Genomic DNA, 23,492 nt, shown 5'->3' on the forward strand with positions numbered 1-23,492 from the left:
GCGCCGGCCTGGCACATGATTAGACAGATCTGGTGATCATCAGTAGAAGATAGGTATCGCAACAGCTTCTGAATGCGTGGCAGTCGAGCTATGTGAGGGGTTCAACGTTACAGAGGGCACTCAGTCGTGGGACTGAATACAGCATAATGTAGAGAAAGATAGTAACGATGATCAGTCTCGACCAAAGTGGACACGCAATGGCCTAGAAATTCTCTAAGCTCACGCTTGGAATTATCAAATACCTATCCGGGGTATTACGATCCTTCGGCAATTATCATCGGTTCCTTCAATTCGTCTCACGGACATCCGGTAACTGTATAGGTAGGGGGGGCGACTTGATGGTAGACTTCATGCTCTCCCGTTCCGAGAAATTCGCCTGATGTGAATACTACTGGGCACGTCTGGTTGATGAGCTGGTATGTCTCAGCCACTTCGCGGAATATTCAAACGTGGCCGAACAGCTCCGATTTCTGACTCTGCCCAACTGGCTTGTTGATAGCTGTACCGGCGGATGGGAACATCTTATTATTGGCAATCTAGAGAGCGCATGTCATGCATGCCTCAACCAAGATCTAGATAAATATATGAGCAAACGAAGACGTGTCTCTGACGTGCCTTAAAGTAGGCTACGATGGTCTACCGTATGTTGCTTTTTTCTTCAAACATATGGCAGGCCGGTCCCGAAACCTCTGAAGGATGCGCAGCGTAACATAGATGAGCTCTGTGGGTGTGCTACAGCCAACACACCTCGAGGTGCAACGTGGCTTCATCTTGAACAAGGAGATTTGTTTATCATGTCGCATTTATTAAAGTTGAGATGACGGTGAAGCCTAACCGAGGATTTCCATGAGAAATATGATGCAACATATTCTCCGAGGTTGCCGAATCCACGAAGCTTTCTCTAGCCATGTCGAAGGCGTGGTTCCACTACAGAGCCGCACAACATGACCGGAAGACATAGGAAATAACCCCGAGAGAGCTCAGAAATGACAGAATAAACGTACGCACAGATGATATTGTAGTGTATGTATGTAATATGCATGTACATCATCGCGACAGGCATCTGGCCTAGTGAGGGGCAACTCGATCTTCGTCCCAAGGCTGCGGTGTAAAGTGGGGGATTGAATGTAGCTACCAGAGCGCGCCTCACTCATACTGATGCTCTCGCTCTGACCATCGATTGTGCTCTCATTGACAGCAGAAGGAATGTGATAGTCTCCAAGTACAAGGGCCGGGGCCAGCATGCATATGGTTCACTCCGGCTGGGCGGTCGTCTGTCGTCGGTAAAGAGCTGGGCATAGTGCCAACATAATCGCAAACATTCCAAAATCATGTTCATGATCATAAGGACATGCATACGCCGTTGGATGTATGAAGAAGCAGTGGATGTAGCTCTGCAAAGCTGCCCAATGAGTTGGAGGGCTCGCTTACGTACATCAACAGCCCTTCATAACCGGGCACCGGGTTCATCAGAAACCGAGCTGATGCACACAATAGCAGGGCGCAGAGAATGGGTATCTCGGTAGGCAGCTAGGTCAGCAGTCTGCCTTGCGATGTCCGCGACCCAAAAACGGCGGCTCGTTCACCTCGTGTCTTGCTGGGCGGCCAGGCAATCGATCCTAGGGCCGCTTGCATATGATTCGTCATACATCACCATCGGGCGTTCATTAGCTCGTTCATGGCATTTCGCTTACTCTTGGCAGAAAGCCCAGTAGAAGGGCAGAGAAGGGGTCTATGCTTGTCAATATCACGGATTGAGCCGTTATCGAATCATCCCATATCCGGTATGTCGGGCACGAGCCGGCCAATGATACGGCCTGCTCAACAACCACAAGCTGGAGGAGGCTTGGTGCAGGGATTGATCAAGTCTCCGAGGAAAGGTTCTTTGTATCTAGACTGGCAGGTTTATAGTAGGTATTGCGGCTCTGTCTACACCCACACTTGGTCGGTTTGATAGATTGTTGAGGGGGTTTCGTCCCTCCCTCCCTCCCTCCAGGCATTTGGAGCTACAGTCATATACTTGCCACTCACCTTACTTTACATGAAATACCCTAGACATAGTCAGACAGATCTAGCGTGTCTCCTTCAAGTGCACATAAAAGCACCAGGGGACCCCATCCAAGATTTTGGAATTTCCCACATCTTGTTTGCCCGAACCACATCTGTAGCCCATTCTCCCGTCTTGCTTTACAATAGAAAGTGACGAACAGATAGGGAGTACACTTTCTCAATGCCGCTACAAGTCTTTGACAAAAACGGGAATCCACAGGCCCCGGCTCAGCATGGCGGCACTCAACACCGTCCGCCACAAGGGCATCCCCAAGGTCACCCACAAGGACAACAGGCCGTTCCGCCAGCTCCACCAAGAAACATGATTCCGGTGGATCTACATGGAGGACCGGCAATCAAGATATCAGATATCTCCCAAGACTTCAAATCACAATCAGATATGGAGTCTGAGCTCACGGATTATAAGGTATTTCGCTTGGAGAAGATGCTTGACAAAGACGCGCTCGACGACTATGGCCAGCCAAAGTGGCCTAGCTGGGAGAAGGTAATCCGGACTGAGGATCGAAGCATTTCGAATCGGGTAGCTGCCAACAAAATTCGGCAGCTGAATTCAACGACAAAAGGCATCATCGACAAGAAAAACACTTTGACTCCGGCGTTAAAACGCCAAATAGATTCCACCCTGGAGGATCTCATGAAGCAGGAGCCAGATCCAGTCCACTTCTGTTGGTCCTTAGAACAGATTGATCATCAACTCAGACGGATTGAGCCATATTACCCAGTAGCTTTGAACCCCCACCGTATATCTGTTCCATCTGGAAAACATCGAAACACCAACTCCTTCCTCTTCCCATCGAATAAGAGACCACACTCGGGAAACAGTAGTCATAAGTCGAAGAAAAAGAAGAAGACTTATGAGAGAATATCCTTAACCGCTTATTTCAAGCGGGCCCCCCGCCAAAGTGTCGACATTATACAACTCTGGAGAGCGAGAAAGGCGATGGCCGGAATGTATCAAACCCAGCCAGGAGTAGTGCACAATGTCTTCCCTCAGGTGCAAGCCAACCAAGCTCAGTTCCAGGGGCAACAGCAACCACATAGACAACAGCCCGGTCCGCCACCAAACCGGCCGCCTCCTGGCTCTCATCCAAACCAAAACGCCCATCAGCATACCGGTGGCCAAGGACGCGGCCATAATCCGAGGGCAATGCGACACAGCGGCTCCGATTCTGATTCTGATGATTCGCGATACTCACGTGGTTCCTCATCAGGGGGTTCCCGTGGCCGAACACATACACCGCCATCATCAGTATCTGACCGGGGCCACCGCCAGGCCAAGGACCGCCACACCCAACATCGCCCTAATGGTCCCGCAAATCAACATCGTCCGCACACCCCAAGGAATGACCAGCATAGAAGGGATCATCACAGGCGAGGTGGCAGTCCACCCTTTCCACACATATCTCTGCCGCCGCGTCGGCCCCCATACCCAGTCTCCCAAGACTCGGGCTCAGTAGCAAGCCATATCGAGCGGATACGCCAAGACGCGTACCGCCGCGGTCAAGTAGACGCTCGTCTAGAAGAACTAGTCTTCACAAAGGCACACGACCGCGGACGCCCCCACATCGTACAAGAGCGCTCGTCGCTACACCCGCGGCGCATGTACAGAGGACCTGACGATCTGGACATGCCGCGGTATCTCTCGGGCCTCTCACTTGGGGACGACGATTACGACGACGAATATGAGGATGATGAGTACCGCCGGGAATTCGAGCGTCGCAAGCAGCAAGGGTCGATTCTCGAGGATGACCCCTTCGACCTCAACCCGCCGTCGCCGTCGTCGTACACTTATTCGACAGACGCCGGGCTCGGTCGGGGCCGTAGACGCGTACCGCAGATCATTGAGATCCCGCAGTCGCCGCGGCTGCGGCGGAGGCCGCCATATCCCCCTTGACGTGATTTATTGACTGAATAAACGACAGAAGTAAAAACATATGCGGCATGTCAATTCCTATAGTTACATGATCTGTTTTTCTTTACTCTTTTTGTCACTTGGTTGTGGTGCCTTCATTAAGCGGATGGTGAGGGCGATGAAAATTGTTACTTGGTGTTTGACCTAGCGGGGCGTTCAGTCTGAGTTTCCTTTTCAATACCAGCAGCAGCTAAGCAAGAGCAGCTGTATCCCATATGGACGTGGTTGATGACATATCGGGAAACAGTACGAAGTATGATCACAGGGGGCTATCTTGCTCCTTTTCTTGATGTTAGCGATGGCGAATGAGAGACGAACTTTCATCTTAACTTGGTTTCAGGCAAATAGGAATAAAAAATAGTGTTAATTGATAATTCGGTATGAATTCTACTTGCGTGAATATTCATCTTCGTTTTATTGCTAAGGGCGTGAACATCATGGTAAAAGGTGCTCAAGTCTTGGAGATTTCTATAGAAGCCCTGCGACGTAGAAAGCTTTGGGGGGTTTCTTTTGTTCATAGCTCCACCTGCAAAGATCAACTGAAAATGCGGCTGCGGCGGAGATTTCAAAAATTCTGAGTAAGCTACGGCTGCTCGAGGATTCTTTGAAGATCGGTCTGGAATCATGAGATACTTTTATCAAGAGGCATAAGAGCTCAATTTTGAGAAGAAAAAATTCAGCGAGATGGCTCGGTGCAAAATGCGAATTGCTAAGTACTGTGAGCTAACACCGTAGCCTACAAAACTCACTCCCCTCCGCGCGCAACATCAATCCCATTAGACATCGTCATTTGCGGTATTGTCGTCGAATGGCCAACCAGTATATTTGTTTTACTATTGATCACATTTTAAGAAACCGGCAAGCTCCGTGGTTGATCTAAGTGTAGCCAGAACCATCCCCGCCAGACACCCCACTCCGACGTTGCACACGACGAAGAACCATTCTAACAACACATTAGTCGTCGAAATCAAAGTGGTCACTACAAGAGCAAGCTGATTCAAACAGCAGTTATTCCATGGATCCAGGCAAAAAATACCCAACCTTCAGCATTGGAGACCATGAAGCTTTCATGGAATTTGCCCTCGTCCAGGCGCAGAAGTCACCGCCGGCAGCCAACAAGTTTTGTGTAGGGGCCGTCCTTGTCGATGCCGACACAGGCAAGATCCTGTCAACTGGATACTCCCTGGAGTACCCGCGCGACTATAAAGGAGACCCCGGCACGACTCACGCTGAGCAATGCTGCTTCATCAAGATCGCCGACGAGCATGGCCTCCCAGAAGAGCGCATCCACGAAGTCCTCCCCACCCACACGGTGCTGTATACGACCATGGAGCCGTGTAATGAAAGACTTAGCGGTAATATGACTTGTGCCACTAGAATCCTCCGGTTGAAAAGTGCGATCGAGACGGTCTATGTAGGGATAAGGGAACCGGGGACGTTCATCGCCAATAACGATGGGCAGCAACGGCTTGAGGCTAGTGGTGTTAAGGTCGTATATCCTGTGCCGCATTTACATGACAAGATTACGGAAATATCGATGGCTGGACATTAAATTCTACATGATACGCCTTACATCTACCACATTACCTATATTATATCTATGAACCAAAGTCGATTAATATCATTAGTTATCTTCTTCGTTGAGGCGGGTACCTAACGTATACCGCTTCTTCGTTATTTTGTAAATACCTTTTACAAGCATGTTTGGGATTCGTGCAGAACTCGTGGTATTGGATAAAAGGAGCCTTGTATGCAACAATGATAAATTAACGAGATATGCGGTATATAGCCTTGAGGCCGTGATTGGCCAGCATCTTACCAATAGCTATTGGCGTTTCAGGGGTATCTGGCAGTGCACACTGCGCTACTGGATGTGCATGGAAAGCTACATATCGACTTGGCCTCCAAAGAGGCACCGCTCTAATTCCTTACACAACACACAGCGTCCTCCTACGCTTCTTGACCTCCGATCGCAACGCGGCCGGCCGCACGCTTTTGACTGCTCAATGAGAATGCGCCTGCGATTCTATTAATTCTGTATAAGCGTTCGAAACGCGCTCATAACAGTAATGTCATCACCAAACTCGCCCCGGGCCTCGCAGGGTGCGGACACAGATCCCGCCACCGAATCAACACCAGCTCCAGCTCCCACACGAGTCCCCTCCACGAACCCCGAGCTTCAATTATCTACATTGCAATCTTTACCCGCTGAGCAGCAAGACCTATATCTATTGAACTTTGTCGCCTCCCTTAGCAAGCATGCTCTTGCCCTTGCTGCTGATGATTGCACCGCCCAGCAATTCTATCTCAAAAAAGAGGTCTTTCAGATCATTAATCTGCAAACACCATCTCCAGGTCGAGTCATAAGGAACAATTTGGGTAAAATCCTAGCGCATGTGCTTGGGAAAGGCGACAGAAAGCTCTTGTTCGAGACGGTCAACGAACTGTCCACTATTGTTTCAAGTAGCAAGTCCAAGACCGACTCCGAAGTTCGCACAAAACATGCTGCTGTGGTTTGTCTGGGCGACGTATATGCTGCGGCTGGTGACAGTGCCATCAACCTGCACGCGCTCGCTTGTGGGACCTTGGTTAAACTAGTCAAGTCTTCTCAGAGTCATGCTGGGCTGCGTGCTGCTGCCTTCACCACACTTGGCAAAGTAGCCGGTATGATCCAAGGTAGTATGGAAGAAACTATAGCCAGAGACATCTGGAAACAAGCCCGGAGTGCGGCGACTAGCGATAAGGGGTCACTTACCATCGTTTCTGCCTGTCGCTGCTTGAAATCACTAGTCAGGAACACACCGTATTTTGAAAACTCGGGCGACTTCGATAGCTTAAAATCAACTATCCTCAAGATAATCGACTCGAGTTCCTCTCAAGTCCGGCATGCTGCAGCTGACTGTTTGGCGGAAGCCATGGTTAAAAACCACTCCGAACAGGGGGCCAGTGCTAGTTCAGCCCTGAAATTTAAGAAGCCCAAGAGGACCAACACGTTTAAGAGAGCTTCCATGGCCCCAGGTGGTGTAGTGGACGAGGAAGATGATATCCCATCACGGCCTGGTAGCCCAGCCCCTGGAGGTGGAAAGAAAAGCCAGGATTTGGTGCTTTCGTTACAAGATATTATGAAAACATTATCCACCCAGTATACTCGCATGTCTACAACGAATAGGGCCAGGGCAGCTATCGGCGTATGCTATGGGAGAGTAGTCAAGCGCCTAGGAGAGAAATTCGTCGAGACCAATTATATAAGAATTCTTGAACACTTGGCGGTCGATATCCTGGGTAATCAAAACATACTCAATAATCGGTATAGGCTGCTCATCTCTCGTCGCATCGTAGACACGGTACTTCAAGATATCATTGGACGCAGAATACTTGGAGAGTCTGGTCAAATGAGAGTTGCGAAGTCTGTCGTCAACGAAATCTTCAAGAATTATCCCGAGGTCATAAAAGAGCGGCCCGAACCAAGCAAATATACGCTCATTTCATCCCTGGGGGCTGTCACTTCACTCATAAACTCATTAGGTTCTGCTTCAAATGATTTTGCAGAGGGTTGCCGAGATGGTCTCTTACAAATTTTGCAACATCCTAGCTATACTGTACAGGTGTATGCGTCACAATGTATGAAGGCGTTGGTCCTTGCGTGCCCTCAACAACTCCTTTCATGTCTCTCTATCTGCATGAACAGCTTAACCAGGGAACTTAATCTGCTCACGGGAGGACGAAACTCCCCTACGAGATGTGTCGGTTTCGCTCACGGGCTCGCGGCTGCTCTAAGTACCAGCTCAGCGCGTCCACTATATGGGTCACTCGATATCAACAACCGTGTCTACTCTATGGCAACTAACTTGCTTAAATCAAGCGGACAGTCAGAACTACGGGTTTCAAGCGCACAAATTCAAGTCGCATGGATTCTGCTGGGGGGCTTGATGTCACTTGGTCCAAACTTCGTCAAAATCCACCTCTCCCAGCTGCTGGTTTTGTGGAAAAATGCACTCCCTAAGCCTCTTGCTAAAGACAACTTCACTCACCGAAGTATCCTCGAGGTTTCATTCCTTACCCATGTCAAAGAGTGTGCCTTGAGTTGCATTCTATCGTTCCTGCAGTTCAATAGTCGTCTTTTGACCGTTGATGTTTCCAAGCGTATAGCAACGATGCTTCAAGGAACCACAGCCTTTCTTAAGCTTCTTCCCTCAAAAAGGACCACCGATGATATCTCTCAAAGATTAACACCAGCCTTACAACTACAAGATCTTGACATGATGGCTCAGAGACGAGTCCTTCAATGCTACGTCAAGCTTGTAAACCAGAGCCCGCCAGGTGGTATCGAGGCTTTATTGCAGTCGAACTTGCTCACCATTGCCATATCACTTTTCGCCGACCCCGAGAACTATGGTGGCAACTCTTTGAGTGCCTCGATTGCTAATGCGGCGGGCACCTTCGAGACAGTCTGGGAAGTTGGCGATAATGCCGGCTTCGGTGTCAACGGGCTGATTCGCGGGTTCAAGTCGAAAAAACTTCCAGGTGAAAAGGATGAATCCACTGAGGAATTGTTGGTAGACGAAACGGACCCAGATCGCATCATCGATAGCCTTCTTCTGTCGCCAATATGCCCGTCCCTGGAGCATGATGCTGCTACTCTGTACATTGGTAATTTGGACCCTGCATCAGAACTCCCAGATCCGCCGGCTACCGAAGTTGTGAATATGGCAGTGCGCCTATTCGCTTTTGTCTTTCCTGTAACACCTGCCAAAGTTCAAGAGAGCGTTCTTGAACAAATAGCTACATACACGTCAGCTGGGTCTCTGCAACGGGACCCTGGGAGAAAAGCAGCTATGGCTGTAAATATTGCTAGTGCTTTACTTTCAACGTTAAAGGTGGCTGTCAAGGAAACACAATCTTCCTCAGGAAACATCACCAATCCGGCAGTCGAGAAGCTACTTCAAGAGATGATCAGGGAATTTGTCGTGGACCCCGATCAGTATATCCGAAGTATTGGGTACGGCGCTATCGCTAGATTATGTAACGCTTCTGGTAACGGCTTCACAAACCATGAGGTAAAGTACCTAGTTGACATGATTGTGGGAAATAGGGAGCCTAGCGTACGCGCGGGATGCTCTATGGCTCTAGGCTGCATCCAGGCCAAAGTGGGAGGCATGGGAGCTGCGTACCATCTAAAGACTATCACGGGGATACTAATGTCTCTTTGTAATGATCCACATCCGACAGTTCATTACTGGGCTTTGGAGGCCCTGGGTCTCGCTGCAGATGCAGCTGGCCTAGGGTTCGGTCCTTATGTGTCTGGGACACTTGGAATGTTAGCCCAACTATATCTCTCCGAGTCACATCATACCGAGGTAGCATCGCCTATATCGATGAGTCTCGAGATGGAATTATCCACCGTTACGGCTATTGCCCGTTGCGTTGATTCTTTGATCAATGTGGTAGGACCCGACTTACAGGACTCTACCAAGTCTCGTGAGCTTATTTTCACTTTGGTTGGCCAATTCCAGAAAGAAGAGGATATACTCACCCAAAGGGCTTGCCTCGGATGTCTTGAGCACCTCTCTCTATATGCCCCGGGTCACATGGTTTTCGCGGACTACGTTAAGCTGCTACAAAAGTACTTGAAATCTGAGTTCCCTGATATTCGCGATGTTGCTGTGGATGGACTATACAATCTAATGAAGCGAGATCCCCATGACGTTCTTCTTGCGGCAGATCCGGGCTTCGAGGACCAACTCTGGCTCGTTCTAGATACATCGCCAGATCACGATGGCATTCGAACCCTCGTCCGCAATTGGCTGCGTCAAACCTTTTTAAAAGATACAAGTGCTTGGTTGTCACGATGCCAAAATGTACTTAAAATGACCCGACCAAAGGTTATTGAACCATTACCACAGAAAAATGCCAAGCCAAGTGCTAACATTGATCTCCACGATGAAGAAGTTGCTGGCTTCGCTGCAGCCGCTGGTGCTTCCAAGGATGAGAAGGACCCCGCTGGCAGTTCTGAGATGGAACCTCTACGTTGGCAAGTGAGGACTTTCGCCATGAGTTGTCTTAGTGATATCTTTATCTTGGTCACAAAAGATGTCGCTACAAATGGAGAATCGCCTGCGCAACCGTTACTGCAGAGCCGGATAGCAGACGTTATCCGCACGGCTTTCTCTGCATCCACCTCCAGCGTACTAGAACTTCGAATTTGGGGTTTGAAGATTATTGGCGCCGTACTGAAGATGTTCGGCAAAACGCCGGATCCGGACTTTGAAGAAGCCATGCTGCTAGAACAGTATCAAGCACAAATCAGTTCGGCGTTGACGCCCGCATTTGCGGCTGATTCCTCTCCAGAGCTCGCCTCCGAAGCTGTTAATGTGTGCGCCGCCTTCATCTCGACTGGTATTGTGACGGATGTTGATCGAATGGGACGAATCTTGAAGACCCTTGTTACTGGACTGGAGAACTTTTCCACAGATGTAGAGAATGCAGGGATCGGAGACTTGAAAGGGCTAAGTCCTAACGCTCAGGTAATGGTCAAGATGTCTGTCTTCTCAGCATGGGCAGATCTTCAAGTGGCCAGCTTAGAGCAGAAATACCTCCTTGAGGTTCTAAAGCCTCATGTCAACACATTAACACCGCTGTGGCTAGCTTCTCTGCGCGAGTTTGCGCGTCTCCGGTTCGAGCCAGACATATCGATGACACTTGGGCCACCATCTATGTCAGGCAGCTTAGAGACGATTTATTCTGCTCTCAATCGGGAGACCCTTCTTAGGTTCTACCAAGAATCATGGCTCAAGCTCGTCGATGCTATTGCGAGCCTCATTGAACAAGACAGCGAGTTTGTCTTCGATGCTCTTGACGGCAAGGAAACCGACGGTCCTGCGCCCAATGGTCAGTCTAAGGGTGCTGATATCAACTACCGCGACGAACCTGTAGCATTCTTCTTTGTTCTCTTTGGTATTGCGTTCGAGGCACTTGCAACCCGTCCAGGCCAGACTGACTCTCTTGCCACCCAAGAACAAACTCTCCCGATTCTGCAGGCCCTAAAGAAAATCCTCCACCCCAGCGTCTCTGGCCAAGCCATATACAGGGAAGCAATCTTCTCCGAGACAATGGATCTCCTAGATCGCCTTGTCTTGACAGAAAGCCTCGATGTTCAAAGTGTCATCGTCGAAATTGCACGGGCCTTATGTATTGCCCATCCATCAGCCAGAAAAAATGGTCAGACAGAAGACGGGGACCTAAGTGAAGATATCGAGCAGCTATTTGAACTGACCAGGATCATTGTGTTGGTCCTCTCAGGTCTGCTACCGAACCTTACAGAGGCCAATCAACAGGTTCGCTATCAGTTGACTGAGGAGTCAGTCCTACTCGTAAGAACTGGCCTGAGCGCTATTGTCGACGCTGCCGAGGTATTCCCTGCTATCATCAAAACAGATTTACATGCATGTATCATCCACATCTTTGCGACAATACTTGCAACTTCCTCTTGTCAGGAAATAATTGTACCTCAGGCGTTGCCCATGTTTAAGCGGTTCGTCGCAAGCATGGCCAACTCTCGTAACCTTTCTGACGACAAATCGCCTACTGATAGCCAGGTGCAAGGCTGCTTGCGTCGCTTCCTATCTATTTATTTGAATGCTCAGAGGCGAGACACACCACAATCACTGCAATGCGTCAAAAATTGCCTCCTTATAATTACCATCCTCTTCACTGGCGGCAACAATCGATTAGCAGCCAATGATCGCGTAGTTGCGAAATTTTTAGACGAAGTTCTGGACTGTCTAACTGATCGCATGGTGAGTTTCTTTTCATCACATCGTAACCTGTTGTTGCTGACTATTCTGCTATTAGACTGCCAAGATTGCTGCCAACTGTATTAGATCTCTGATGTTGCAAAACTCTCCAACACCAGCTGACCAGTCGATTGCTCGCTATCTACTCCCGCGACTTGTCGCTTTTGTGTCCGACACTGATCGTGATGATCCAGAGGGTGCCAGAAAACTTGTAGCGCAAACACTAACGCAATATGTGTCGGTAATAAGCAAAGACCACGCACAAATCGCAATGTCCATTGTGGTTCCAACATTACTCAATCGAGCTGCCAATGAGGGAGACGAAGTGTACAAGGAGACAAGCACAAGGTTGCTTGAATTGGCCTCGGTGAATCAAGCGGCCTTCAAGGGAATAGTAGGAGCAATGAATGAGGGCCAGAAGGCTTTTATGGAAGAAGTGCTACGTTCTGGCCGCCAGGACAACGATGCTGATCGGGACAACAATAACACGGGTCAACCCAGCATCACGTTGAAGATGAATTTTGGCGGCAGTTAAGCTTCAATGTTATTTTATGAGAGAAGAAAACAATAATGATATGATCGGCAAGATCTACGAATACTTATGCTACGCCTAGGTCGATTCTGCAAACAGATACAACTGGGGTGTGCCATCGCATTTAGAAAGAATTCTCAGAAGTTCTTCACCATCACCCTGGGAAGTACAGCATCTAGTGAGCCTTACCTCGAGCAATTACAGGAATATCTTAGCTATAGACTTAGAGAAATACTACGTGAGTTAAGCCCATTGATTGTCCGTAACTATGAGTTTGGTCATCTGCAGCTCGTTTTTAGGTGTTTAAAACTTCCTACCTATGTACATACTTATTTCCCAATAACTCACAAGTAGGAAATCTTGGTCCCCATATAGTCATCAAGCTGAATCTAGAAGCCGTGATTCGATGCATTGCCTCAGGTGCGCTGCAGGTACCTCGTCGTCGCGGTCTCCGAGACCTTCCTCCCCTTTTCCACGCCTTCACCGGATACCACAAACTATGTGACTAAAATCTAACTATCGAGATTAAGCCTTTTCGTAATCCGGCTACCCATATGTCTTCCTAATGACAATTACCAGAAATACCGATCGACAGGGCGAGGTTACGGTAGGATTGTCTCGAGTATGTCTTGGCGGGATCAAGCTGGATGCTTGCTTGCTGGCTTCGGTCTCCGGCATCGCAAACGAACGCTTGCGTTACATTGCTGGTTTCAATGTCCTCCTCTTGAACGCCTCTTGGTCTAAGCTGATGATACTCTCGGCCGGCGGCAAGCGAGGGGGTGCTGGACTCGCTGATTCACTACTTACTTACCTTCATGTCTATTCATTAGGGGCCTAATCTAAATAGATACGTACATACACTCTTTCCACCTCGTCGTGGTGCGTAGGGCAGCCGACAGGTGAACGGACCCCTGCATTCGGGGATCGAAGAAACTTGACCTTTTTTGTCCCGCCGTATGTGGTCCTGGTAATTAAAGAGTGCCTCACACCACAGCCTTGCCGTTAGATACGTATGTGTAGGTGTTTGCGTTGCGTGTGTGGGATGCATAGTATGTATACACGTCCTACCTTCTCGTCACTCAACAAACAGAAGATGTATGCTTCTCCCCTCACTCCTGCCGTTCTTTAGACTATTTGCACTCGTTCATTCATTCAATCGTTCGTTACTCGAAAAGCGAGGAGATCTCCCAGGTGAAACCAAACTTGATCAACAGTCTTTCTTTCAAACTTCGTTGAGTCGAGCTCCTCGTCAGACGCTCCCTTTTTTTTAATTGGCGATTTTGTAACGAAATCATCTTTAATGAAAGATTAAGAGGACGTTAAAAAATAAATACCAAGTCATTCTTTTATCACAATCTACGTACACACGATCTCGCAATGAAGCACATCAAATTCCTCCTCTCTGCTCTCATTGCAGTATCGTCCAGTCGCGCCGGCCCAACGCCGGTTCTCGATCTCTCGACTATCGGTTCCGCTGAAACGGAACTCCTTGTCCGCGAAGGCATAAATTTCGCGCGTAGCCAGGACATCGAGAAGCGGGCCTCGGCGGATTTCTCTCTGGAGAGATCGTGGAATAACGAGGTTCTGTTCGGCGGGTAAGTAGGAACGAAATAAGATTAGATAACTACCTCTACACATAAATATCAATCTGCTCATTTACTGCTTTTCTTCTCCCTCTCATTCATGGCAAGCCCTGAGACGTTCGTTATAAAGAATCATTGAAAAAAAAAACTAACTACGCCCCTAACCTAGCGAATGGAACGACACAACCCCCGACAACGCAGGCTCAGCCCACGCCGAGCTCTCAGTGACCTGTCTCACATGCTACACGCACGGCACGGTCACGGCAAAAGTGACAGACAAGCACTTCCTCAAACCACAGCTAAAGCTCAGTTTCAGCGGCGTCCAGGCCTACGCCAATCTCGACGTGCGCGCGAGCGCAGGCCAGACGTTCTCGCTGAACCTATTCGCGTCGGATTCGCCTCTAGGCATCGGCATTTCCGGGCTCGACGTTGGCGTGGTTTTCTTCGTGGATCTTGTCTTCAGTATAAGCGAGGCTATCGATCTTACTGCTGGGTTTCAGGTCTCTGTTCCTGATGATGCGTATCTTGAGGCGGATATCTTTGGAGGCGATATTGATGATTCCGCTTTGTGAGTTTTTTTTTTTTCCCTCTTGTATTCGTTCGTAGTATCGTACTAGACACCTGTGTGCATGACGTTGAGAGCGAACAGTCTTGATTGAGAGCTAATATGACACCAGCGAGGGCCTAAACAGCCAGTCTCTCCCAGTGACAGTCGTATCCGGCACCGCGACGTTCAAAGCGGATCTGCGTCTCCGCGTCCAAGCCGGCGCCGAGGCAAGCATCGACCTCTTCGGCATCGGCGCGGGCGCGGTGATAGGCATCTACGCTAACATCATTGAGTTCGTGGCCGTCATCGAGAAGACGCCTACGTGTGATTTGGAGACGGAGATATGGTGGGATCTTAACGTTGGCGCGTATGCGCATCTCGACGTAAGTTTTCGCCCAATTATGGTAGAGATCAGTAGATAGGGGGATGAATGTAAATACTAATCGATCGTGATCGAAGGTCGTTGTGGACTACACCACCCTCGGCCCCGTGCCCACCGTCTCAACAACCCTCCTCGCAGCAGACACGATAACCAGCTGCTGGGTTGAGGCACCTACGACGCCGGCGTTACCCGCTACTACAAGCGATGTGGCGGCGAGTTCCTCGTTGCCGGTCATCTCGTCTACACCCGCAGAAACAGGAAGTACTGAAGTTCCTTCTTCTGTCGAAGCCACGAGTGCTTCCGCTACGGAATCAACCCTCACGGTAAGCGATTCTGCTATTTTCACCAAATCCGATGCGTCTCACAGAATAGCAGTCACTGACTTCAGGCGCTCCAGTGGTCCCCAAGCATGGTTCTCACAGTCACAGCTTCCGAAATCAGCTTCTCGATGCCCGACGCCTCACCCACGGATTCCGCTTCGTCTCTATCTACACCCGCTACACCCAGCTCTTCCGCCGCCCCTCTCACAACTTCCACTTCCTTGTCTCAATCCAGTTACAGCCCAGGCGGAAGCAGTTTCTCAGTTTCAGCTTCATCCGTGTATTATTCGTCCTCAGTCGCAGCAGTATCAAGTCACAATTACGCAGCGATCACATATCCCATTTCACTTCCCATCTCCGTCTCTATCCCTTCCGCATATTCTTCTTCCCCCTCCCCCTCCCCCTCTTCTTCTTCTGCTGTTGTTGGTCCAACATACACATCAACATACACCCACACAATGACAATCTGCGGGGCCCCAGGCGTAATGAACTGTCCAGCCACATACCAAACGGAAGTAATCGTGACGCGGACGACGACAATCTGTCCCGCCACTCCTACCCTTACCTCAACCACGACCCCGATCTCCACACCCAATACCGATCCATCCGCACTCTCAATCCCTCCCACACCCTCTACACCAACAGTCCCCAGCTCAGACGTCGTCATCATCCTCACGCCTCTCCCAACCCCCATCAAAGCAACATTCACCGCGCCAAAGTCGACTCCGACAGAGCACGCAAAGGCATACACCTATGACCATCTCTCACCAGCAGAGAAACCAGAGACGACGACAGCGACCATCACATCCACCACCACAATCACAGCGCTAGTCAGCAGCCACAGCAGCGTCTTTCCCACGCCAACGTCTCTGACCATACCAGCTGTGAGCGTCGTTATTCCGAACGTAAATGTCCCGGGGATCGGGAACGGCACCACCGTCAGCAGTACAGGTTTCGTTCCAGGCGCCACGCCATCCGGTATCTCTACCCCTGGACCTCAAACACCTGTCATTGCGGCAGCCGGCCGCGTCTCTGGCGACGACGCGGCATATGCAAATGCTCTTATAGCAGTTCTTGTCGCTCTGTCAATAAGATTCTTGTAGATTAGCAAAGTTCTACTTATAACTGCACGTTATGTCATTATAAATTTGATATGGGAGCAGATAGACCTAAGCACTTAAACCCAAGACAGCACTTGCACAGGACATATCTACGGTGAGACGACGTTCATTCTTCTAGTCATATCAGGCATGGAACAATAGGCTAGGTAGTTTTGAAGCAGCGGTGTCAGGAAATAATTTAATTAATTAGTGATAATACCATGCTCATGTGATCCTAGCTTTGTGCAAAAGGTAGAATGAAGCCTGCTTCACATAGCGCCGGGAATGAGACCCTATAACGAAATCTGTGCCAAAGCAATCCGACTCCCAAATTAACTCCCAAATCACGTGCAATCAATAAACGTATCTAACTCCGGCCACTCAATATCTTTCTTCCAAAGGTACGTCCTGTTGAGAGGCCTGCTCAATCTCAGGGAAACTCTCTGCCGACGACGTCGCCCCTAAATTTGCATTTTGCGGTGGCACAACCAATTCATTCAGGAACATCTCCCGCAGAACGCGAGCATTCATTCCGCTGTCTTCTTGTTCATCACCATCTGTTTCCATAGTGTCGGAGTCATTGCTCTCTCTTTGTTTCGTAAGCTGAAGTTCCAGTTGCCAACAGTCGTGACACAGTTCGTCAAGTTCTGTGACGGCTATCCTCTGTTCTTCTGGCTTTCCGATTTGCAGACATGACGGCTTGGGAAAGGGTAGAACTGGTATCCCGGTCTGCATTTGTGATTGTGTCTGGTGTGATGACAGAATGGTGCTTGGTTTTGTTGTTCCTTTGGAAGCAAACAGCTTTTGCTGCTGGAGTTGGTAACGTCGTGAACAGTTCCGATGTGCGTGGGCACGGAGACTCTCACTTGGACTTGAGCTTAAGCTGGAAGTTGAACTTTGGGTAGTAGTTGATGAGAACGGACACTCGAAGACAACACGCTCCGCACAGCCGCATTTATACTGAAATATCACTGTTGTGCACATTATGTACGGCGCGAGCTGCTAAGCATGGGTGCTAGGTATATGGTATGGGCGATGGGGCTCGCAATTATGCCGTTTGAGATGAACGGTGAATAAGGCAACAGTAGTGTAGGTCGTAAGGGTCGATAGCTGTCTTCAACTGGTCTCTGCATATGAGGCGTGACAAGTTAGACAAACTCCAGAGAACAGGGTTCCTAAGCCAGCGCAGGTGGTTGATTCAATCACGACTGTAATATGGACTGATTTTACGATAGAACAACTCACTTGGTGGTATATGATACTCTGTAAAACGAAGTCTTTGAAATTCTGGCTAAGCGTACGGGAATTGGTTCTTGCGAGCTGCGATAAAGCCACAAGCCGTTTGCTGGAGGCCTTGGAAGTTAGTGCCTTTGAGTCATATTGTATAGCAATACTGCGCTTTCTTGAGCAGGACGAGATGTGTTGTGAAAGACGGAATGATGTAAATGATATATGTACTTACAAGATAACGGGATAATAGATGTCGATATAGTATGATGGATGATCATGAATGGTAATGAGTAAGGTTGTGATGCCCGATGTGAGCGTGGTGGAGAAGGATAGAAGGACGTAGAGAGGTTGACAGCAGAAATCTCACATGGGGAGGTGTCTAAGGCAGGACTGGAAGAATCGTGCCTTCTCTGCAATTCTACACCACTCTCGAGGTGAGGTGAAGTGAAGTGAGGTGCGGTGCGTGATGAAAGAAAGCCGATGCACCTTCCCATGTATGCATCTTGAGAGTAGGGTACGTACCTAATGCCTCAGAGGCGGGAAAATAGATACATATTTCACCAGTGGAATTGTTTGATTGCCTGGGGACATAGGTAGGTAGGTAGTGTAGGTACTTGATAGCCTCAGGAACAGATAGATATCTATCTACACCCCAACCTGATTGGAGTACCCGAGGCAAACACCAAGTCTAAGACAAGTCCAAACGCTTCCCGATAACTCTTTGCTCATGGATAAACAAGGCAAGTTAACGGAAGAGTATGGAATCAAATACCAGTGTTATTCACATTTGCAACAGAAGAAGGCCTATCAACCTTGATATGAAGAAATTGCTTCCATTTTCAACAAATTGAACACTGGGAGTAAACCCTGCCCACACAATATCATTCTCGCTCACAAGTGGATGAAAATATCATCTCAGAGTGTGCCCTATCCCAAGCCCATTGAATGCAAGCCCTTATGAAGGGGATGGTGCTCCTAATGCCCTAACGCCAATGATATGCTTTCTGTTCCAAGCAGCCTTGTCTTTTCAGCCGGCAAATGCATGATGATACAACCAGCAAAGAAAATCAGCCAATATTGCACACAATAATATATTGTACATCCTGTTCCTGATCCATTATTTCGGGGTGCTTTTTATTTCGAACATTGATGCCGGTGAGCTCTGTGAGAGACTCAGTAGTCCCTCTGCTGCACCACCTCGTTCACTATCTTCAAACTTGTCGTCTATTTTGGGAAGCCTCTGTTGTGGTGTGCTGAGGACTTCAGGAGGCAGTCTTTGTTCCGATTCCTGTGTTCTCGATGGAGATTCATTTGCATCGATGCAAGTCACTGAGCTGCCCGACCCGTTTCTACTATGTGATGAGACTGGTGGCACCACATTCCGAGGAGATGCTCTTTCTATCCTGGCTGGTGAGCTCAAGCGTTGCTGCTCGTTCCTCTTTGCCATTGCCGCTAAGCACTGTACTGATGTGGCTTGTAGAGTTGATGACAAGGTAGTCGTTGGTGGAATCTGTTTTGTTGGTGTCTTTTTCGTAACTCTGCCAGGAATCGGTCGCTTTTGTAACCTCTCAAGAGGAACATCGGTCTGATTTGTTTTGACTTTATAGCTCGCAAGCCCTAGGCGAAGTCGCAATATCTCTACCTTCTACATACACACACAAAGAGTTAGTACCAGGCAAAGCTACTAACTTCGGTTGGACTTGCACTAACCTGCCGGGCTTCCTCGCGTGTCATACTACCTTGACGCGGTCGATTCTCGGTGGCAGCAGGGGCAACAGTAGTTTCAATATCCGGTTCTGATATGACTGTGACCTGGGAGTTTTCGATTGTCGAGTTATCAAATAGAGACGAGTCTTCGGGCGATATGGAACGCGGCCTCGGTGCCTCGGCGGCTTCCTATTACAGATGTTGTTAGCTCACGTACCTACAACGTAGAAGCCTTGGATCAGAAGTCTAACCTCTTGAAGGGGCTTCTCATTCTGTGGTGAAGGCGGTTCAGTTCTTGCACCACTAAGCCGCCGCTTCTTTACTGGATCTGACGGTTCTCGGTCGCCGTCCTGTTCTATCGGTCGCTTAATGGTGTTGGGCTCTATGGCAGTTGTGCCTATGGCCATTTTTGACTTTGGTAAGTCCAACTTGTTGGGCAATAGACGCGGACCTCCGAGCGGGGATCTAGTATTCGCGTCTACTGGCGCGAGTGCGCGTCGTTTGTTAGGGGAAGCTGTATTCATCGCCCTTGACTTTTCTGATGGATACGTAAGATACCCAATGCTCACTGTGTCTTCAATGTTGGGAACGTTCACACCCCAAACCCGTGTAAGTGGTGGCGGCTTGGAGGGTCGTAGATCAGTTCGATCTAGATATATGATTGGGGGAGGGTCTTGGAGACGTAGGTAAGTGAATTGGAGAAGTGAAGAAACCAGGACTTGAAATAAGCAACAAAGGCTTCCTAGAAGGTGAAAAGACGCGTCTATGCTAAGACATATAGAGAGGAGAGGACATGAATTCTAGAAATACCATGATCAACGAAGGTTGGGGATGAGAGATAGCGTTCGTTATGTAGGTAGGTATAGACCGGGGTCTAAAGAGAGCGGCTGGCTTGCAGCGCGTCGCTGGGGTACGAGTCCCGCGTCATGGGGTACAGTGCGATTTTACGAATCGAGCCGATGCACTGTATTTATTTATTGACTTGTTGCCCGTTACGCTACAGAGTGTACACAGCAACATGGCGTATGCTTAAAATGGAGGATCCAATTAATTGAACACGATACTAATAATACAGCGAGTGCAGTTATGCCTATTCAAAGCAATTGCTTACAATACCAGCCACAGGATGTCTTTCTGGCTACATACAGGCAACCATCTTCAAGTCTCCAAGTTAAACGCACACTGTTTCGACCTATCTACCTATCGCTGAATCTGTACCTGAATATAAGGCTTCTCTGCGCTGGCTAGTTCGCTGTCTGTTGGCTGACGCTGGTTGACGTGGCGGGCCCCTTACCTGCATCGGATCTATCCCGCCTTAATTGCCCAGGCATGCCTATAACTTACACCTAAGTGCTAACCTCACGACCTTCAGTTTCTGGAGAATTGTATCGATACCAACTAGTGAGTGCAAGACTGGAATATGGTAAATGTATAGGTAGAATACGGACATTCGAAGCTGCATAATGTACATAGGCAGGTAGTTATCAATGGTGCGGACGCCTCTTAGTGTAAAACACAATTTCCGAACCATCATGATCTCACCTCTCGCCTCTTTCACTTCTCCAGCGCAACGCAACGAGAGCTAGGTAGCAAAAAAGAAATACCTACGGGGTGGAACTTTGGAAAAATTCTTCGCCAGCGCTGCCGAAGTGTTGCTGCACGGACGTTTCGAACAGGAAAGGTCGTCGCTCAATCAGACTCCTCCTGCTCGCCATTTCTCCGACTAGGTATTGCCCGCCCGTCTGGATTTGAGATCTGCCAGCGAACGAGCCCATCCCCCGCACATGTTTGGCCCTTGTAGAAAGAGTCGTGCCACATGATATCCCCCCATTGTATGCCTGACATATTCGAGGCATCCATGTGCAACACCGTGTAACATGACCAGGTAGTTAGGCAATCGACAGGTTGTCGAATGGAAGTGTTCCAACATGGCAATGGCAGTATGGAAAAGGGTTTACCGATAGGTACCTACAGTATTTCTGTCTGTCTGTGTCTGTGTAAGTTTCCTCCAACGACCACTTCTACACATACAACGCCACCGTTATAACGAAGCGATACCTATGCATCGAAGAGAACTGGCTTTCCTTTTCCCTCCTTTCTCCCAAGCATTTACTACAAGCATTACCATACAGCAACAAAAGTCGCACCCTAGAATGCAAAAAACATAAACGTACCAACAAGCAAATGCCTAAAGGCATGTTGCGCACCGCCACCACCAAGTGACGGAAATAGCTGGCTTACATGTCCCCAGCCAAGTAATAACAGTAAGCTCAAGGAACATGCAAGTACTGTAAATAAGGATACCTAGGAGCGAGTTGTTAAGTATGTAGGTATGTGGGCAGTGTACATAGTATGTACACGGGATCTTGCATCAATCCGTGGGCCTTGATCTGCCAAGGATCACGCGTTGCGTGATCTTACATACATGAGTTCCCAGCACCTATAATTCCTACAATTTACTCCTACCTAGGTATACCAAGAAGTGACCAACCTGCCTACCTACATAGGTAGGTAGTTAAGCTGCTGATGATAATGATGATGTGTGTGCGATAACTTGTTTTTCCCTACTCAACTCTCCCGCTCTCTTAACCCTTCTACCTAGGTAGTTAACAACCCCTAGACATGTAAAACCAACACGATAAATAACCGTCAAACTGAGCTACACAAAACCGCCGAAGCAACAGGCATCCACACCTTCCTTCCATATCTCATTACTTACCTAGGTACTTACTATTAGTATATTCAGCGTGGTATGTCCCATATGATCTATAGAGTTCAGTCCCCGATGCACATTTAGTTTTACTGCCATTTACACAACAGCCAACATCGCATCTACATTTCCATAGCCATCCTCTACTCTCCAAATCTACGTCTTACTTACCCATCTATAAGACGCGCTCACTCAACCTTCCCCAAAAAGAAGATAATAATAACAAATAATGCCAATCATTTTACAAACATATTCACATCACATCAAGCAATAAAAAAAAGAAATATCACCACTTCCCACCTACATATCCAGTCATTCATTCATTCATTCGCAGCGCATCGCATCGCATCGCATAAAGATAAGGAGGCAACGGGTCCCTGAAGATCAATCAATCAATCAATCAAGAGCCGACCCGGAGCGCACGCGCGGCCGGGGTCCTTCCTTAGTCCTTACCTAGGTACCTACATAGGTACCTACCCACCTCCACTCTCACCACTCAATACCTACCTAGACATAAGTACCAGTAGATACCCTGCTCACTTACTATGTACATACAGTACACTACTAGGTACCTACATACCTACTTACATACATACCTATACAATTAGACATAAAAGTCCTACAACCCCTCCCCCTCCTTCCTCCTTCCTCCCCTCTCCCTCCCGCGCACCACATCGAGATACCTAGTCTAAATCCTCAGAACGACCAGATTCGAGTTCGACCTCTTTTCCAGTGAAAAAAAGGTAAATGTACTTATACCTGTACCCTGAGAGTATGTAATAAACAGCGAGGTACGGTATCAAGGGCACTAGTGTATATGTACCAAGGAGCCAATGGGATCGCGCCTAGGTAGGTAGGTAGGTACCTTCACTGCCCCTCGACCCACCCACTCGATAATAATAAGCCTTGGATTGTGACGTAGGAAAGTACCATGCATGATATACAAACAGCAACTTGCACCAATCCGCCTCATGGATGAGTAAGAGGGATGGATGTAGGTAGGTAGGTACAAGGTAAACAGGTAGTTACCTACAAGATGTATCAAAGAGAATACGGCATAGTATACACTTCGCAACTTTCAAAGCATTTACTTCGGCATGATCCATCATCACCTGCGTGGGCGCCGAATCAAATTGATTAACAAGCTCATCAAAAACTTTTGAGTCTCTTGGTGGGTATCGCAATTATAACGCTCGGAACCATTGTCTATACATTCCGCTTGGCCGACCATCCAAACCACATAAACGCTCCCATGCGCCCTGTCGCAATGAGCTGTCCCTTCGCCGCCTTGATAGACCGCCTCTGACATGCATTACAAAGAAGGCGTAGCTGATATAGATATAGTCCGATAGAAACCATCTCCCCGCCCCTCCCCGCCTGCTCCCCTAAAACGCCATTGGCAATCATGAATCTCCACCTCAAGTCAGATAATCCTGAACTGCTCTTGCTCATGCCCCCTTCAAACATCGTAGTGTCTCGTAAATTTAGGATTCTTCGCTTCATATATACTCCCGCCGCCCCCCCCCCCCCCCCCCCCCCACCGAAAAAAAAAAGAGAAGAAAAGAATGTATAGAAAAGAAAAAAAAACAAAAAGCACACAAACACA

The 23,492-nt window shown here is 48.6% G+C and overlaps 6 protein-coding genes across 6 annotated transcripts; 4 read left to right on the forward strand and 2 right to left on the reverse strand.

Moving 5' to 3' along the window:
* Positions 1-1,737: 1,737 nt before the first annotated feature.
* On the forward strand, positions 1,738-4,133 carry F5B22DRAFT_8667 (uncharacterized protein). Its single transcript, XM_047980640.1, has one exon. It carries the CDS (start codon positions 2,231-2,233, stop codon positions 3,962-3,964), a length of 1,734 nt encoding a protein of 577 aa, XP_047836269.1. The 5' UTR covers positions 1,738-2,230; the 3' UTR covers positions 3,965-4,133.
* Positions 4,134-4,522: 389 nt separating this feature from the next.
* Positions 4,523-5,784, forward strand: F5B22DRAFT_582668 (cytidine deaminase-like protein). The gene has a single exon (XM_047973322.1). It carries the CDS (start codon positions 4,998-5,000, stop codon positions 5,532-5,534), a length of 537 nt encoding a protein of 178 aa, XP_047836270.1. The 5' UTR covers positions 4,523-4,997; the 3' UTR covers positions 5,535-5,784.
* Positions 5,785-5,887: 103 nt separating this feature from the next.
* F5B22DRAFT_8791 (armadillo-type protein) lies at positions 5,888-12,591 on the forward strand. The gene is made up of 2 exons (XM_047980655.1): positions 5,888-11,778; positions 11,834-12,591. The coding sequence occupies exons 1-2, from the start codon at positions 6,052-6,054 to the stop codon at positions 12,308-12,310; spliced, it is 6,204 nt and encodes a 2,067-aa protein (XP_047836271.1). The 5' UTR covers positions 5,888-6,051; the 3' UTR covers positions 12,311-12,591.
* Positions 12,592-13,403: 812 nt separating this feature from the next.
* F5B22DRAFT_8836 (uncharacterized protein) lies at positions 13,404-16,494 on the forward strand. The gene is made up of 5 exons (XM_047980661.1): positions 13,404-13,902; positions 14,060-14,458; positions 14,568-14,820; positions 14,897-15,142; positions 15,217-16,494. Exons 1-5 carry the CDS (start codon positions 13,685-13,687, stop codon positions 16,240-16,242), a joined length of 2,142 nt encoding a protein of 713 aa, XP_047836272.1. The 5' UTR covers positions 13,404-13,684; the 3' UTR covers positions 16,243-16,494.
* A 1-nt stretch (position 16,495) lies between these two features.
* F5B22DRAFT_8837 (uncharacterized protein) lies at positions 16,496-17,375 on the reverse strand. Its single transcript, XM_047980662.1, has one exon. The coding sequence runs from the start codon at positions 17,221-17,223 to the stop codon at positions 16,621-16,623; it is 603 nt and encodes a 200-aa protein (XP_047836273.1). The 5' UTR covers positions 17,224-17,375; the 3' UTR covers positions 16,496-16,620.
* Positions 17,376-18,586: 1,211 nt separating this feature from the next.
* F5B22DRAFT_640858 (uncharacterized protein) lies at positions 18,587-19,583 on the reverse strand (the record flags this gene model as incomplete). The annotated part of the gene is made up of 3 exons (XM_047977900.1): positions 18,587-19,114; positions 19,180-19,365; positions 19,428-19,583. The coding sequence occupies 3 exons, from the start codon at positions 19,581-19,583 to the stop codon at positions 18,587-18,589; spliced, it is 870 nt and encodes a 289-aa protein (XP_047836274.1).
* Between the last annotated feature and the right edge of the window lie 3,909 nt (positions 19,584-23,492).

Source organism: Xylaria bambusicola (assembly GCF_022495145.1).
Source record: "Xylaria bambusicola strain CBS 139988 unplaced genomic scaffold F5B22scaffold_1, whole genome shotgun sequence".
NCBI classification, from domain to species: domain Eukaryota; kingdom Fungi; phylum Ascomycota; class Sordariomycetes; order Xylariales; family Xylariaceae; genus Xylaria; species Xylaria bambusicola.